Consider the following 19,123-nt stretch of genomic DNA (forward strand, 5'->3'; position numbering starts at 1 on the left):
CGTCCTTATCATAACATGATACGTATAACAGTAGGCTACTCTGTTCGTGTCCACAATACTGATATTTTTATTTAATCTTTACGTTTAAAATAATCATCACTTCTATTTATACATTATATTCATATTCATAGAAGAACATAGTTATGTTCAAACTAAAAAAATTATATAAAAAACTTAGAGAAATATTTTACAAATGCATAGTGTTTAACTATATTTTATTACACACGTTTCAGTCATTAATCGATTATTAATTATACTTGTCATATTTTTGTACTCTTATCTTAATAATTAAACGCAATGTGTCAACCCTAATCTTAAGTGTAAAAAAACTATATTAACGTTACATAAAATGTCAAAATGATTCGTATACTATTCATCTGTAATAATTTATATATTTTATGTTTACTTATCAATAACGTTGTAAGAATGAGACAATCATGATTTTCGGGTATACAAATCATCATAAAGGGCTAGACAATCCCTTACAGTCTGATCTGAACTAATCGTGCACTTGACATCGTTCGGGTCTGGCATGACGGACTATTAAAAGCATTAAACATTTCAACCGCTATAAACATTATAACAAAGTTCTACCTCACTACTCGTTGTTTGTAAGTCCAAATCAACGAGAGTACATTACAAATAAAACAAATCAACGCGGGAGTACCGCAAGGTTCAGAAATCTCACCGTTACTGTTTAACTTATACGTTTCAGACATTCCCACAACAAATAACACTGAAATAACACTATATGCCATCGACAATGTCATTTATACAAGCTCTACAGACGTTGAAACAATAACAAAAAACATCCAAGATTACCTGAATGAAATACAAAAATGGGGAGGATAATGGAAATTAAACTGAACCCCTAAAAGAGCACAGAAGTCCTCTTCATCAATCGTCACCCCAAAACTCTGGTCAATCTAAAATTTTATAGTAACATCATTCCTTGGTCACCTAACATCAAAAATCTCGATGTAATACTAGACAAGAAACTAACTTAGAACCCACATATTACCTCTAAGTTACAACAAGGCTACCAGAACCTATAGATGCTTTATCCTTTAATAAACCGACAAACATATTTAAGCTGAATATGTTCTCTCTTGTTATATAAACAAATTTTACGCCCAATACTTTTATACGCAGGCCCTGTATGTGGTATTTGTGCTAACACTCACATAAACAAAATACAATTATTTCAATCATAAGTCCTTAGAAAAATATCAAATGACCCATGGTTTGTACTCAATGTTGCACTGCATGCAGACTTCCAGCTACCCTAAATAACGGTTGATATAATGAAATTAACAATAAACTTCTTCAACCACATGCATTCAGCTAGCAATGCAATATTCTACAATCTGAATATCCATCCTCCTGTACGCCGTCACAAGAGTGGTCACCCACAAGGCCTCCTTTTTTAAGTTGTATTGTTATTCTTAATTATTATTATCATTATTATATATCTTTTAATATGTGTTATTTTATTTATTAATTATTAATGAATACTATTGCTGAAGTTAGTCTAAAAACAAGGAAAAATTATCAGGAAACATTTCAAATTTATAATAATTAGTAAACATATTATTTTATGACCACATTCTGAATAAAAGTAACTTTCACTTTTATCAAACACCCTAAATATTTACTTGCGTTTATCTTTTATAATTTAATTAAGTAAATCATTTATAAGTTTTTAGTTACGACAATACGACAGTCGAAATTGTTTCTTATTCATTTTCCACCGTATTGTACTAAACAGCTAATTGGCTAGCTAACTCCTCTACTATGTTCCATACTATTCTACGCATTTCTCCTCTATCCAGTAACTACTGCACTACTGTGCTGTGCTGATGCAGTTGATAGTTACCATCTCTTATTTTATTTTACTATCGATTGCCTTACTGCCTTTGGTAGTTGATGCCTCCGCGGAGGCAGTTCGGCTGACTTTACAAAGGCTCATGTATCATCAATATATCAAAATATCAGTACAGTGTCGAATTAACGAAATCAAATACAAAAGCTTTGAGGAAAACAGGTAGTCATTGATCGTAACAAACTCGGTTTGTTTGAACGAAACAGAAAGCATCTTCAGTAATACACAGCCAGCGGCGACTTAGTCAAGGTGTCAAGAGTGGGGAGATACCCGATTACAATTGATTAATGAATTTGCCGTTATCTGCGTACAGAACACTCAGTAGATGTGAAATATTCAAATATTTTGTATGTAAAATATCAATGAAAGGATGGAAAATAAATATTCGTAAACATGCTACCGGTGACAAATAGTCAATGATTTTCACTTAAGTTGTAATCTACTTTGAATATAAAAAATCATACTTTTTTTGGCCATACCCTCTTATAAAGCGAAGGAAAATGACTTATAAAATTTAAATTAACTTAAATAGCCCTTTTTGTTTTCGGTGAGGCACATCAGATAATTGGCGGGTTGTTTAACGTGTGGTTAATAAAAAAAATACTCAAAAAAAAAAATACTTATTCAACTTAGGCAAAAAACCTCATAAGGAAAAATTATAATATTATATTTCTAATAAAAATAGAGATTGTTTAGAATCTTTTACAAGTGAAATCAGTCAAAGATTTTATGTAATTAAATCATATTATATAAAATTTGAATCGTAAGTAATTATATTGATTATATGACGTGCAGAGGCGTATTCACATATTTTCTGCCTATAAGCATTTCAGATTTTTCCATCATTCTGAATGATGATGATTATTAATTTTATTATTTATTACGTTTATTAAAAAAAAAATGGTATAGTTTTGGAAGTCAAATAAAAGCTGCTATAATTTAGTCTAATTATTATAACCATAACATTTTTTATTATATTTGATTTGTATTTTATTCTAGCAGCGACCAAAGGTTTTTCCGGCACTGTCTGATGATGATTATTACAATAGTTTTTTATAAGTCCGATTAACAGTTTATTATTAATCTAATTATGAATACGTTATTAAAAAAAAGAATATTTATTGAAAATTTAATTATTATTGCTATAAGCATTATTGTTATAATTGATTTGTATTTTATTCCAACGTGTCCGACGATTTTTTTTTCAGCATCGTCTGATGATTGGTCTATTAAAAAAAAAAAGAGAAAACATGAATTACAGCTCGTTCAATACGACTTTAAAAACAATATTATTACTTAATAAGGATAAAAGTTTTACTATTTAACAAATCAAACTACAGCTATAAAACCATACTGTATTTTAAGTTGAACAAAAAAAACGTTATTTATAAATGAACTTAAATAATATACTTACATAAGTCGATATAACACAAAACTCAAGATGACCATTTTAAAATTTTTACGATAACTGAATAGCAATTGATATAATAGTTTTTGTTCATTTTTCTGATCATATTAATCAAATATACAGTTTAATATAAGTCAATGTGATGCATGAATTAATTAAGGTTGGTTAAATAAAATGAAAATTAATTTTTAGATATGTTACAGGCATTGACTGGTGGAAACATTAACAACTTTAAACAAAATTTCCGTTTTCACGGCAAACTGTCTAATAATTTTCATTTTTATTATTTCAGTACACATTAAATTATAATGTAATAACATTATTACTAGATAATATATATTGAAACTAACTGTCATTGACTATTCAGCGCAAGATTAGCAACATCAATTTACAACTTTTTGTCATTGACTAATTGTTTATTTTTTATTCGGCGTATCGAAACCCGATTCTGATTTTGACGTTTTGTACAATTGGACTAGTAGACTAGGTATAATAAGTATTATTTAAATACATGAATATTTTAATATTGTATGATAACTATAAAATAGTTTCGTTATCACAATTTTTATTTTTTATATAAGTTATTATGCATTGTCTAGGTAGCAGTAAGATAGCAAATTGTAAATTTGTAAAATTTTTGCATCGTTTTTATTCCATAAATTAGGTTAACTTGAATAAATTTTGATTGTAGTATATACTTAAACATATTAAAAATGTATATATTTATTTCTATTCAATCGCAATGCATAATCATAAGTCTAACTTTGTAACTCAACACTAACATATAAATTTACCTTATGAAATGTAAATAAAAGCAAAAATCTTGTAGTGGTAACGAACTTCGAGAACAACAGACAATGTCGTAGGAGACATTTATAATAAATACAATAAATATCGTACACATTCAATTAAAACGAATACCACAACTAATTACGTAAGAAAACAACAATTTAAAAACGCATTAAGATACAAGATTACAAGAAGTTTCGTGAACACAACAAGGTTCCCATCCCTAATTTTAAAGAGAACCATAACTTTAAAGCTTAAAAAGCATTATTAGACAATTTTTTTTCTTTTCTTTTCCCTTTCTCTTAATATTTTGACCTTTTATAAGGTTCAGAGTCCAACCTTTAATAGGGGAGAGGGTAATGTAAGAACATTCTTACTACTTATATTACACATGTTTTATTTCCATTTACTTAATTCGTAATACTTATTAATTGGCATAGAGTGAAATGTTGCTGTGACAATTCTACTCGTCTGTAGCCCGGAGCTACTGACGTCAAACTAACAAAGGGTAGTTGTGTTTGAGTGGCCGTTATAGACATAGTTTTCAATATTATTACTTACGTCTTATTTATATTATTTATAACTTAACTTGTTTTATTCAACGACCCGTCTATCGCCAATTATCATCATAGCCAACCAACTCCGTCTCACTTGGATATACCTGCTAACCAACTGTACTAGGATTCAGATCAGACGTATTGTAAATTACATATAACTTATATTGACTGAATATCTAGAATGTAACTTTACTTTGTCTTGATATAAAACAATAGTCTAATTTTATTTGATAATTTATTCCCTGTAACTAAGGTACACGATTGCCTGTGTCTTCTTCAGGTAATTAAAACTCATTTAAGGAGATAGGGACGATATTTGGGCAGACGTCGGGTAGCTTTCGATTCTTGGTTTTGACCAAAATTTATTAAATAAGCCCGTAACACAACTAAATTACATAAATACATGAAAACATATTTATCTTAATGTGATATCCCTCAATGTAGATTTTTCTTGGTAAATATTAACCAGTTAGACAATAATTTAATCAGAATAATGTTTAATATTTGTATACTTTTAAGTATTCATTTCAACTAAAAAATACATGTGTTTTTAAAATTAAATGTGCACATCAGATCCCATAATAGGAATTGATGTTTTTGTTATTATTATTTTTGTGTTACAAACATATTATTTAGATAAATTCATTTAAATAATAATTATTAAAAAATCATGTTCGTCAACTGATAATTTTATTAGCTTCGATGCGAAGCTGAGAAGGTATTGGTTTTACTAAGATGTGTTTATTTTTTTTTTTTTGTGTCTGTTAATAAATATTTTTTACCAAAACGAGTAAATAATAATAATATAATAATAATTTTTATAAAAAAAATTATATAAAAATTACATTAACCCAAAAATCAATAACTGGTTATAAACCAGTCAACATTTGATTTAGACAGTTCTTTATCTATTGATAAAAAAAAATAGGTTCTTATTTAACTTTTGAGTGTTACCCTTAAAATCTACTCTTATAAATAAGCTTTTTTTACAATAAAATTGATATTTACTACGGCTTATAAAATCAAATCGAATTTTAATTTGAACATTTTTATGAAAATATCTTTATTTAATAAAAAATGGGGGTACAAATCTTAAAAAATTACACTATATACATAGTGATTTTTTTATCATAACCCACTAAATTGCTTACATAATAATAATAATTTAAACATTTTTTTTTTATTATTATCTTTAATTACACATTTTTCTTGGATTATTAACTGTGTAATACTCTTTAAGTTCATCCCTTATGCCTTGTAAGAATGTCAACTTTGTTTTTTTAAATGGGAACACATATTTTGAATTTAATAAAATGTTTGAGTTTTTAATTTAATATTAGATAGCATTTGAATTTTTAATATAACTTTATTTGTTTGTTAGATATAAACACTAAAAGTTTCAAATTTTTGAGCTAATATACAGGTATAATACACAAGGGATTATAAATGTAGGTAGCTAATTGGTTTTTTATGATATTTCTAGTAATTTTTAGTATCAATATTATATTAAACTTCTCGGTGTGAACAACCAAAAAATAATTGTATAATACACCATTTATGTTTATACTCAAACAATAATTTAAAAAATTACTAAACAATAAAGTAAATTTTGATTAATTAAATAACATAAATAAAGAAAAAAGTTATTTTTTTACAACATTTAATGAATTTCTATTTGTAATAGCGTTACAAACTGACAGAATAAATATGATTATACATTTTTTGGGGTTATCTTTAGTTACACTTCTTCTTTAATTATTAGGTATAAAATACTTTTTAAGTTAATCATTATTCTTTGTAACAATGTACCTTACTACCATATATCGATAGTAATATCGATGTCATNTTAATTATTAGCTATAAAATACTTTTTAAGTTAATCATTATTCTTTGTAACAATGTACCTTACTACCATATATCGATAGTAATATCGATGTCATGATAAACCAATTAGCTACATGTATTTGTAATCCTTTGTGTATTATGCTTTTAAAGCACATCGAACTAAAAAGTTAAAAATAATTTTTAAAATAAGCTTAAAACAATAATGAACGAAAAATACTAGTATTATTCTGATAAAAGCGTGGGTGTTTTGTGGCATATTTTTCGTATATTGAATTCCCGACGCTTTTATCACAAAAATAGTAGTATTTTTTGTTCATAATTATCTTAAAAATTATTTTTAACGTTTTAGTTCGATGTGCTTTAAAAGCGTGTTTATTTTAACTATTTTATTTGTTATATAACATGGTTAAAGTAATCGTTATACTAATATAAGAATAAGTTTCAAATTTTTGAGCTAATATATAGGTATAATAAACAAGGGATTACAAATACAGGTAGATTATTGGTTTTTTATGATATTGCTATCACAGTCACGGATTGTTTATTATCAATTATTACTATCAATAGATAAACATTTTGTATTGTCAGTTTATGTATTTATAAACTCACAACATTGTACCTTACTACCATATATCGATAGTAATATCGATGTCATGATAAAACAATTAGCCACATGTATTGTATTGTACATGTACTGTATTGTACATTGTATTGTACTGTATTAAAAGAATATCATTATTTACCCAATTTTTATTATATTCAATATAATTGTTGAGTTATTTAAAATTTAATTTTTTTTTTCTATGACTTCATCCAAAATATTTATATCACATTTATAAATATTTGACTTCAACTTCATTGAAAAAATCTCAAGAAAAATAAAAAATTTATGAGTTTAATTTCCTAAAATTTAGAATTATCATAATAATGATTTAAATTTTTTATAACAATAATATTTAATATTAAAATTATAATATCAGACTATCTGTGAACACGAACGCTTAGAACCTGATCATTTATCTTATTGTTCTTTGGTCGTTGATCACAAAATACTACAATTTTACGTTTTACCTTTCTCTATTAGAGAAGTCTGATAAAGTAGTCTCTGTACATTATGGACAATATAGATGTTTAGGCAACCAGGGAATCAAAGTCTATTGATTTTGTAAAAATAACTCAAATATATATATATGCATTCATAAATGTGTTGTATATTACAATAGGTGCGAAAAAATAAAACATCAAATTTAGTTAAATTTAGTTAAATTAATAAAAAGTATTTCGTGTAGGTCTTCGAAAATTGAACGACCGCCTGAAATGAAAACAAAAAACACATAAATATTAGGATGGCCATGCAAGTAAAACCAATGAGCAAAATCACTGGACAATAACTGACAGTTTTCAAAAGTAATTAATATTTACAACACTAAGACGCTATAATTTATTACCGTTGAGCATTCGCTCGACATTTATGACGTTGACTATTCTGTGAATTCATTTAACACTTCATTGCATGTAAGCATATTTTGTGTTTCCAACTTTTTATTCAATGTTGCCTTGATTTTACTTATATCTGGATATCCTTTTAAATCGTTATCACAAACTGCATCGATTTCACTTTTGTCAAAATTACCATTTCCATCTTGGTCATGATTTAATAAGGCTTTTACAATATTCTTGCCCTGAATAAAAAAAATATGAATTACTAAACTTTTAGGAAATGTTTAATTTTTCAAGTTACCTCAGGTGATATTTTCTGCATAGTATTCATGATATCGACACACTTAGTTTTATCTTCCGTTTTCAATAGACCCTACAAATATAATCAATTTTAGTATTTTATTATCTGTAATGTCGACAACAAGAATCACTTACCAAAGCACCAGCAATGAAGTACACCGAACACAATACAACTGCGCTTTTAAAATGAGCCATTTTATTCAAATGTCGAATACTTTTTTTGATAGTTTAAGTCTATTTGAATTTACTGCTGACTTCCAATGGATCGAAGTGAACACGATTTGATTCTAACGATAGCCAGTTCGTCTTTTATACTGACAAATTCATCGGAATCTGTGTCAAAAATATTTGTTTTGGTGACTCCAAATTTAGATGTACTCGATAAATATTTTTTACCAAGACGAGCCTGTGAGTCAGAACTGTGGTGTTTTTGAAAACTTTTCGGACCAAAAATAAAGCAATTAATCAATAAAATACGACGTGACACATTTATACTATTGCAATAATATTTACGAACTGAATGAAAATAATTTGAAAATAAAAATATTATTGATCTGTTTTTGTACATACTAAAAATTTATTACACTAAACTGTCTTATAATTATTGATCACACATTGCAATCATAATTAAATTCAAAGTAATATTAATTGAATTAATTTTTTATTTGAAAAAACAATGTGTTTGATATTATAATAATCAAATTTTAATCAATCTATTCGAGTATTATATTACTTCAAATCGGACTATTTTAGCAGAAAATTTGTGATTTTATGCCTTATTGACCGATAGTCTCATAAAGAGATTTTGATTAATTTTATCTGGAATCAAAATAAATCTAAATTATTAGTACCTATTAATAAATCTATCATATTCACTAAAAATTACATAATTTTCAACTTGTGGATTACTTATAAAAGATAAGTCGTCAGAATGTTTTTCTTTTTGTAATCTGATGAGTACAGATAAAATACTTTAATTGGAAAAAATATTTATACATCATTAATACTAGGACATGTATGTGTTTAATAACAATTAAACATGATATTTATCGATTGGTCGATACGTGTCAGCTCTAATTTTTATTCGCAATGAATTAGGTTAATAATTTCACCAGTGATTAATTAGTACTTCAGTTTCCGTTGGATAAAGTTGTCTGCTATTTTGGGTTTCTGTAGACGAATTTTTTTAGCTGNTTGTCTGCTATTTTGGGTTTTTGTAGACGAATTTTTTTAGCTGGTACCAAAGTAGTTTTGTGTTAATTGATGAAAGCGGAGGATAAAAGTATTGAGATGAGCGGCTAGTAAAAATATATATTAATTCGAATTTTCAACAGTTTTCTTATAAATATAAAATTAAGAGGGTTACCATATACATTTCGAAGATCTTTTATTCCTTCTCTTATTCATGTATAATATTCTTTAATCGAAATTATTAAGTACAATTTGTTTTTTATTCTATTATTAATAATTACTGGTAATTTAATAATATTCTATAGGATTAGTTATAATTTTTTTATTTACTGAGGTAAATAAATAAAATACCTTATCATAAACATTTTAACTGTCTAAATAAATTTATTGGATATTCAAAATCAAAATTTTTAAGCAGAATATCTTTTATTAATTATAAATAAAATTTCTTACTATAAACATACACTCATTTGTAAAATTTTAAAACAATTATGTTATATATTATATTAATCAAATTTTAATTAAAAGATTCGAAAATTATGTTACTATGCTAAAAACTATAAATTGGACTATTTTAGTAGAAAATTTGTGATTTTATGCTTAAGTTCCTAGATTATCCTTAGTTAATTCTTATTTTAGTGTGGGTTTGTTGGGTTTCTGTAGACGAATTTTTTTAGCTGGTACCAAAGTAGAGCCGTGACAATTGGTTGAGTCAAAGAGGATAGCTTCCTTGCAGTAAACATCATGCAATTGTTTTTTTGAAGTCTTAGTTTTAATATGAGGCCAATTTGATTAGTAAAAATAACAACACATATATTTTACCGATGAGGCAATAGTAACAAGATTTGATTTAGTCTTTTTAATGAAAAAGTTTTTTTCTAGTTTTTTAAATTCAAACTTCTTTAATTTTTTTTCGTCAATTTAATGTTTTAAAATATAATCATCAAATTGAAATTTATCAATATTAAAAATATTTAGTTAGGTAATTATGGATGCTGGTCAAGGAAAGTTCATGGTCCAGGCATCGTGCTGTCGCGCTAAAATAATCCTATTTTTTCTTTAAATGATTTATATATTTTACAAATATAGTTTGAATTTTATTGGGCAATATATTATATTATTAATAAATGAAAACAAAATACTTGTACACTATAAATTATTATAATTAAAGTAAATAGTCTTCTATGTAATGTACTAAACAAACTATTTTTGATTTAGGTGAGCACTTGTAAAGGCGATTGGTAAAAATACCTTACGTATGTTAACATTTTGAAAGGAAAACAAATAACAAATATGAAGAAACTTAAAATATAAGTTACATTTGAGTAAAGTGAAATATAATGTCAACATAAATAGCAATAATTTAAAAGTATTTTTTGAACTAGATATTATAAAATTGAATAACAATTTAAAAATACAAAAGCTACTAAATAATATCTATAATAAAATGTGTTTAATTATTGAAATTTCAAACTATTTTGATTCAGTTAATTTTTGTAAAAAATAAGAAAGCAAAAATAACCTATTTCTGAATACCTTAAAATATTGCGTTCTAGCAAATTGTTGAAATATTCAAATAAGAATTCATTTTCATTTCAAAAATATTTATTTAAAATGTGTTTAAAAATATACAAATTTAAATGCGCATTAAATTTTTAATATTGACCTCTATAATGACGTCGATACATTCGCAATTTTAAACTACTTGACAGTTTAATATTTATTTTCAATTTATATTGAAATAACTTTATGGAAACTAGACGAACTATCACGAAATTTTTATTCATAATACTTCAGACATTAACCACGCCGATAAAAATTTTTATTGAAAATCTAATCATTATCCAAATTAATAGGGTGCTTAAAAGTCATAATAAAATTTTTTCTTTTCAATTTTTAATAATGTTCCAAAAAACTTGTCTTTTTTAAATGTACAGCAAATTAAAACTAATACAGTAGCACCGGCATTAGTAAAATTCGAGAGGCTCAAGTATCAAAAACCCTCCGTCCCATTTGAATATGACAAAAAATAAATTATTATTGTTTGAGCTTAAAACGTTTTATGATATATTTTCTATATGAATTTATATTACTTAATTTATACCACTAATAATATGAAAACATAACATCATTTTTCTTAAGTAATCATATAATTCCGTTTAATTTTAATAAGATCTACAATGAATACATATTACCTATGACAATAGTCAATTTAGGAACTAGTTAAATTAAATAAAATAATAAATAGAACCATTTTGTTTTCGGTTGATATATATTTTTACGAGTACAGATGCAAAGGATTAAAGGAATACAAAAAAAGTCAATTATCTTGATCTCTGTTGATTACATGAAGGTTATGAAAATCGTTGAATACCAACTTTGTTAAAATAGAAATATATATAAACTTATATATTTAAATAATACTTTATTTATAACAATATATAACTCTTTGATTTCGGTTGAATACAAATAGTCATAAGCACCGTTAAAAAAATAATATATTTAATTTATAAAATCAGGAATAAAATAATGAAATTCACTCAATGAGACAGTGAATAATAAAATGTCAATCTGGCAGGCAATGTAATTATTACGAACACTAGATGACCATCAAAAGATAAATTACAATTATAGCGGGTGCGTTCCTATATTACTACATAAGACGGGTAGCTTAATTGTTTAATGGTTAGCTTTCAGTTCGTAGTTTATGTTAAATATATGTGTTTTCGTATCAGTTTGTATGTTCCTAATTAAACTAATATTTAAATAAAATTTAAAAAAAATACAAACTTTATTATTCATATATTAAATAAAAATAATTGTAATAAATGTTTTAACTGGACGTTAATCAGCAGTGCTGTCTAAGAGACATTTTCTAATACTGAAAACAGCATTAATAATGTAGTACACCCAAAGAAAAACCTCGATCTATATAATAAATTCATTGTTCAATTTGATAAATATCTCATTACTATTGAATCTACGATGTATTTATCAATATGATAATTTTTTTTCTTGTCTTGAACAATAATTATTCATAAGAATAATTATTTTGTTCGTATTAATAAAACATTATCATAAACCCTTGATAAAATTTCTCTATCAAAATTGATTGAGGTTTTTCTTTGGGTGTATAACACGACAAGATCCGCAATGGGTTTTAAAATTTTATTTAATAATTCGTCGTATCTAGTCAAAGACATTACCTTCAAAAATTGAAAACATTTTCCCCATTACCCGTAAATGGGGGAAACCTCCAAAAAAATTACAAATTTAAAAATCGCTAATTTTCGAAATTTTTTCAATTTTTTTTACTTAAAACTGCTATAACATTTTCAAAAATGAACAAAACAATATAATTTCTTTTTTTATAGATGCTTGATGTCATTACCTATCATTCGGTATATTTTTTTTATAAATTTAACCCTTTACCAGCCCCCAGGGGGGATTCAAAATGACAACTTTTCCACAAATAATAAACTTTTTTAACTTAACTTTTGAAAGTATTCCGGAAATACTGACACTTTAATATATATCTTAAATTAAAGCTAATGTAATATACATTAATATGGGGAAAAAAAATTTCAAACTTTATTTTGTCAACACGGTGAAAATAAATGGCTGCCGTATGCTATTTTGTATTAAAATTTTCGATTTTATATTTTACATTTTTAACTTTAAAATGTTATAACTTTTTGAAAAATGTATGGATCAACACAATTTTTTTATGAGAATTAATATTTTTGAATAATCCCTTTTTCATTCGACATACTTTATCTTAATCAGGATATTAATAAGAAACTAGCAGATCATGTAGCATTTGGAATAATCCATCAATTTTTTAAAATTAAACACTATCTAAAGATTTGCATCGAAGCGTTTTTATTCTTGGTAGTGATTTTAATCACTGACAGATATCATTATACTTGATCCAACTATGGTATGTCACCACTGTGCCGCAACACCACTGTATCGGTTTTTTTTATTCACTAATTCATTTACAAAAATTAATATTTTTATTTATAATTAATAAAAAGATATTTTGCTTAAAAAGTTTAATCGTTATACAACAGTGATTTTAATCACTGTCAGATATCAATCAATACTAATCTTATACGCTGGTTTTGAATGTTACTAACCTTTTTAATTTTTAGTATTCCCTTTACATTGAAATAACATTTCGATAACTGGGCGGATTATTACAAATTTTTGATTGATAACACTTTAAATATTAACTTTGCCAACGACACACATTTTTGAATAGGTAGATTATAACATAAATATAATTTTAAAATTTTAAAATATAGAGTGTATGTTTATAGTAAGAAATTTTATTTATAATTAATAAAAGATATTCTGCTTAAAAATTTTGATTTTGAATGTCCAATAAATTTATTTAGACAGTTAAAAAGTTTATGATTAGGTAATTTTATTTATTTACTTTAGTAAATAAAAAAATTATAACTAATTTTATAGAATATATTTTATTATATTACCAGTAATTATTAACAATAGAATAAGAAACAAAGTTTATTTAATAATTTCGATTTAAAAATATTATACATGAATAAGAGAAGGAATAAAAGATCTTCGAAATGTATATGGTAACCCTCTTAATTTTATATTTATAAGAAAACTGTTGAAAATTCGAATTAATATATATTTTTACTAGCCGCTCATCTCAATACTTTTATCCTTCGCTTTCATCAATTAACACAAAACTACTTTGGTACCAGCTAAAAAAATTCGTCTACAGAAACCCAAAATAGCAGACTACTTTATCCAACGGAAACAGAAGTACTAATTAATCACTGGTGAAATTATTAACCTAATTCATTGCGAATAAAAATTAGAGCTGACACGTATCGACCAATCGATAAATATCATGTTTAATTGGTATTAAACACATATATGTCCTAGTATTAATGATGTATAAATATTTTTTTTAATTAAAGTATTTTGTCTGTACTCATCAGATTACAAAAAGAAAAACATTCTGACGACTTATCTTTTATAAGTAATCCACAAGTTGAAAATTATGTAATTTTTAGTGAATATGATAGATTTATTAATAGGTACTAATAATTTAGATTTATTTTGATTCCAGATAAAATTATTCAAAATCTCTTTATGAGGCATAGAATCACAAATTTTCTGGTAAAATAGTCCGATTTATAGTAATATAATACTCGAATAGATTGATTAAAATTTGATTATTATAATATCAAACACATTGTTTTTTCAAATAAAAAATTAATTCAATTAATATTACTTTGAATTTAATTATGATTGCAATGTGTGATCAATAATTATAAGATAGTTTAGTGTAATAAATTTTTAGTATGTACAAAAACAGATCAATAATATTTTTATTTTCAAATTATTTTCATTCAGTTCGTAAATATTATTGCAATAGTATAAATGTGTCACGTCGTATTTTATTGATTAATTGCTTTATTTTTGGTCCGAAAAGTTTTCAAAAACACCACAGTTCTGACTCACAGGCTCGTCTTGGTAAAAAATATTTATCGAGTACATCTAAATTTGGAGTCACCAAAACAAATATTTTTGACACAGATTCCGATGAATTTGTCAGTATAAAAGACGAACTGGCTATCGTTAGAATCAAATCGTGTTCACTTCGATCCATTGGAAGTCAGCAGTAAATTCAAATAGACTTAAACTATCAAAAAAAGTATTCGACATTTGAATAAAATGGCTCATTTTAAAAGCGCAGTTGTATTGTGTTCGGTGTACTTCATTGCTGGTGCTTTGGTAAGTGATTCTTGTTGTCGACATTACAGATAATAAAATACTAAAATNCCGGCGCTCTGGTAAGTGATTCTTTTTGTCGACAATACAGATGTACTAAAATTGATTATATTTGTAGGGTCTATTGAAAACGGAAGATAAAACTAAATGTGTCGATATCATGAATAGTATGCAGAACTTATCATCTGAGGTAACTTGAAAAATTATACATTGTCTAAAAGTTTAATAATTCATATTTTTTTTATTCAGGGCAAGAATATTGTAAAAGCCTTATTAAACCATGACCAAGATGGAGATGGTAATTTTGACAAAAGTGAAATCGATGCAGTTTGTGATAACGATTTAAAAGGATATGCAGATATAAGTAAAATCAAGGCAAATTTGAATAAAAAGTTGGAAACACAAGATATGCTTACATGCAATGAAGTGTTAAATGAATTCACAGAAAAGTCAACGTCATAAATGTCGAGCGAATGCTCAAAGGTAATAAAATATAGCGTCTTAGTGTTGTAAATATTAATTACTTTTGAAAACTGTCAGTTATTGTCCAGTGATTTTGCTCATTGGTTTTACTTGCATGGCCATCCTAATATTTATGTGTTTTTTGTTTTCATTTCAGGCGGTCGTTCAATTTTTGAAGATCTACACGAAATTCTTTTTACTAATTTAACTAAATTTGATGTTTTATTTTTTCGCACCTATTGTAATATACAACACATTTATGAATGCATATATATATATTTGAGTTTTATTTTTACAAAATCAATAGACTTTGATTCCCTGGTTGCCAAAACATCTATATTGTCCATAATGTACAGAGACTACTTTACCAGACTTCTCTAATAGAGAAAGGTAAAACGTCAAATTGTAGTATTTTGTGATCAACGACCAAAAAACATTTAGATAAATGATCAGGTTCTAAAAAGTAAAAAGTATAAATGTCAAATTAATATTGGGGTCGATATTGGGTAAATAATGATATTCTTTTAATACAGACTTAGTTATAGCTACATTGTAAACACTAAAATAAAATATACAGTTTGAGAGTTACAATAGTATTTTGAAGATTGGGTATCGTATTTTTTCTATACACAATGATAATGGTTCAAGCCTATTTCAATTAAGCCGGTAATTTTATGATCTGTATTTTGTGTATACAGAGTGTTTTTTTTATCATAACCCACTCAATTATTTGCAGAATAATAATAATTTAAACATTTTTTTTTTTATTATCTTTAGTTACACATTATTCTTGAATTTTTAACTATGTAATAACTTTTAAGTTCATCCCTTATGCCTTGGAAGGGGGTCAACTTTGTTTTTTAAATGGTAACACATATTTTTAATTTAATAAAATTTTGGAGTTTTTAATTTAATAGTAAATGGCTTTTGAATTTTTGATATAACTTTATTAGCTTATTAGATATAAACATTTAAAGTTTCAAAATTTTGAATTAATATACATGTATAATACACAAAGGATTACAAATATAGGTAGCTAATTGGTTTTTTATAACATCGATATTAGCAGGTACACAGCATTGTTATTATCAATTGTAGGAAGGCACATTGTTATGAGTTTATAAATACACCAACTGACAATACAGAAAGTATATCTATTGATAGTAATAATTGATAATAAACAATCCGTGACTGAGACAGCAATGTCATAAAAATCCAATTAGCTACCTGTATTTACAATCCCATGTGTATTATACATGTATATTAACTCAAAATTTTGAAACTTTAAATGTTTATATCTAATAAGCTAATAAAGTTATATTAAAAATTCAAATGCNACTTTAAATGTTTATATCTAATAAGCTAATAAAGTTATATTAATAATTCAAATGCTATTTACTATTAAATTAAAAACTCAAACATTTTATTAAAATCAAAATATGTGTTCCAATTTAAAAAAACAAAGTTGACATTCTCACAAGGCATAAGGGTTGAACTTAAAGAGTAAATTTTTAGTTATCTGCGAAAGGTGTATGTAAAAGGATGCACTAGATCCAAGTTCGTTTGGATCTATGGTATAATTTGCTAAGAGAACAAAACAGCTATTGTAATTCAATTATTTTTAATACTTGTAAGTTCAGTGGATGGGTTTTTATAAAATATAATCGGATTTAAAATGTATTGTTATAACAGCATTTCAAGAAATTAATTGTTCATAGGAAAGTAAGTATCCTTAAATTTCTACTAGAACAAATGTTTGTCATTAAATAAATATTACACATATTTCTGAAAATTATCTTAGATATGGACATCACAAAATAAAAACAATCATCATTATTTTAGACATTTTAATCAACTGACTATATCATCGTATTTTGTATTATATATTTTTAGTCTTAAAATGATATTTACTCAATAATTAAATGTTTGACATTTAGAGATTATTTTCTTTATATAATAAAAATATTTTCTTTATTAAAAATTGTTATATATAACATAATTCTTTTGATACAAATTGTAATATTGCCATCGATTATTAGTATATGGACTGAATTTAGGCTTATTATTGGAGCGATGTTTTTTAGCTTCTATGCGAAGCTGGGAAGGTATTAATTTTACTATGATATTTTTTTTTTATATTTTATTTTTGTACACTCAAAAATTGAAAAAAATCCCCTCGTTCCTGTAAATGGGGGAATCTCTAAAAAAGTTACAAATTTAAAAACCGCTAATTTTCGAAATTTTTTCAATTTTTTTTTTAAAAAACTTCCATAGCTTTTTCAAAAATCAATATATCATAATTTTTTTTTTTATAATAAAACCTCAGATATTTCCCTTTCATTTGATATTATTTTTTTGAAAATCTAACACATAACCTACTCACAAGGAGAGATTTATAATAGTAACTTTTTTGTTAAAAATTTACTTTTTCAATAAAATATTTGAAAATGTTTCGTAAAAACTGCGTCCTTTAAACATAAGTCATATTAAAGATTATAATAAATATAACTCTGTGATAAATTATTCAGAGATAGACTGATAAATATATACATAGATTACGTTTTACGTTAGATAATATTTTACGTAATTATTTTGTTCTTATATTATAAGAACGTTATATTGTATATTAGGACCAATTACAAAAAGGTGAACAATCGGCTGACAATAGGCAGTAGAGTAATATTAACCCACATTTTTGCGTGTAGCACAAGTGTAAGTAGATGTGCATAAATTTTGAGGGAAACAGTTCGTTCTATAACATCGGCCACAACGTAAAAAGAGTTATTTAGACATGAAAATACACTGCTTGAAGTATGTGACTTCAAAAGGGGTGTTTACTACCACAAAAGATTACATATTTGGGTAAACTTCCATGATAAGCAAATTATGACACAGCATTTTATTAGACCTGATGACAGTAACGTTGATAATTANAGCAAATTATGACACAGCATTTTATTAGACCTGATGACAGTAACGTTGATAATTATTATATAGAAATGTTATTTGATTATTTATTTTCGTTAAATGAATAATATGAATATTTATAATTTATATTTTTATTTTTAATATCATTAGAATAATAAATATTTGTGCATAATAATAATTATGATATACGTACTCTAATTTATAATGACCGTAAGCTTAGATAGTAATACAGTCTATTAGATGCATTAATTGATAATGGACTTTGGTTTGGACTTAAGCATTATTAATAGTACATTCCAATTCATGTAGCTTTTTTTTAACATTTTCTATATTTAATAAGACTCTGCACTCATCCACCGTTCTGGATTCCAACACTAAATGGTTATTATTGCGAAACAGCGCTTCAGATATTTTAATTTCAGCGTCTTTGGTATAATATATTATTGGGTTTGTTTTTGATTTGTTAAATCACAAATTCCTGTATACTATCCCTTTTATTCCTCCTTAAGTATTTACACTTTATTATAGTAATAATAAATTTTAAACTCA

At 25.5% G+C, this 19,123-nt stretch overlaps 2 protein-coding genes across 5 annotated transcripts in view; one reads left to right on the top strand and one right to left on the bottom strand.

The window, feature by feature from the left end:
- LOC126898764 (uncharacterized) overlaps positions 1–15,920 on the top strand; it is a 42,074-nt gene extending 26,154 nt beyond the window's left edge. The window contains exons 1-4 of one of the 2 annotated variants that reach the window (XM_050673083.1): positions 14,982–15,187; positions 15,303–15,374; positions 15,434–15,667; positions 15,804–15,920. In XM_050673083.1, coding sequence (XP_050529040.1) covers positions 15,128–15,187; positions 15,303–15,374; positions 15,434–15,646 — 345 coding nt within the window. In that variant the 5' untranslated portion in view covers positions 14,982–15,127 and the 3' untranslated portion in view covers positions 15,647–15,667; positions 15,804–15,920. Of the gene's footprint in view, positions 1–14,981; positions 15,188–15,302; positions 15,375–15,433; positions 15,668–15,803 lie in introns of those variants that run through there. The other variant, XM_050673084.1, reaches the window with a different exon arrangement.
- The window catches only part of LOC126898767 (uncharacterized), a 74,410-nt gene that overhangs the window by 44,446 nt on the left and 10,841 nt on the right, over positions 1–19,123 (bottom strand). The window contains exons 1-4 of one of the 3 annotated variants that reach the window (XR_007702373.1): positions 8,357–8,555; positions 8,223–8,294; positions 7,930–8,163; positions 7,735–7,793 (exon numbers count right to left, since the gene is read on the bottom strand). Coding sequence is in view for 1 of the 3 variants with exons in the window: in XM_050673088.1 (XP_050529045.1) it covers positions 7,963–8,163; positions 8,223–8,294; positions 8,357–8,416 (333 nt within the window). In the remaining 2 variants the exon portion in view is untranslated. Of the gene's footprint in view, positions 1–7,670; positions 7,794–7,929; positions 8,164–8,222; positions 8,295–8,356; positions 8,556–19,123 lie in introns of those variants that run through there. The other 2 variants (XM_050673088.1, XR_007702374.1) reach the window with 2 other exon arrangements.

The sequence above is a fragment of the Daktulosphaira vitifoliae genome, unplaced genomic scaffold (assembly GCF_025091365.1).
Source record: "Daktulosphaira vitifoliae isolate Bord-2020 unplaced genomic scaffold, ASM2509136v1 Scaffold_2, whole genome shotgun sequence".
In the NCBI taxonomy this organism is placed as follows: Eukaryota; Metazoa; Arthropoda; class Insecta; order Hemiptera; family Phylloxeridae; genus Daktulosphaira; species Daktulosphaira vitifoliae.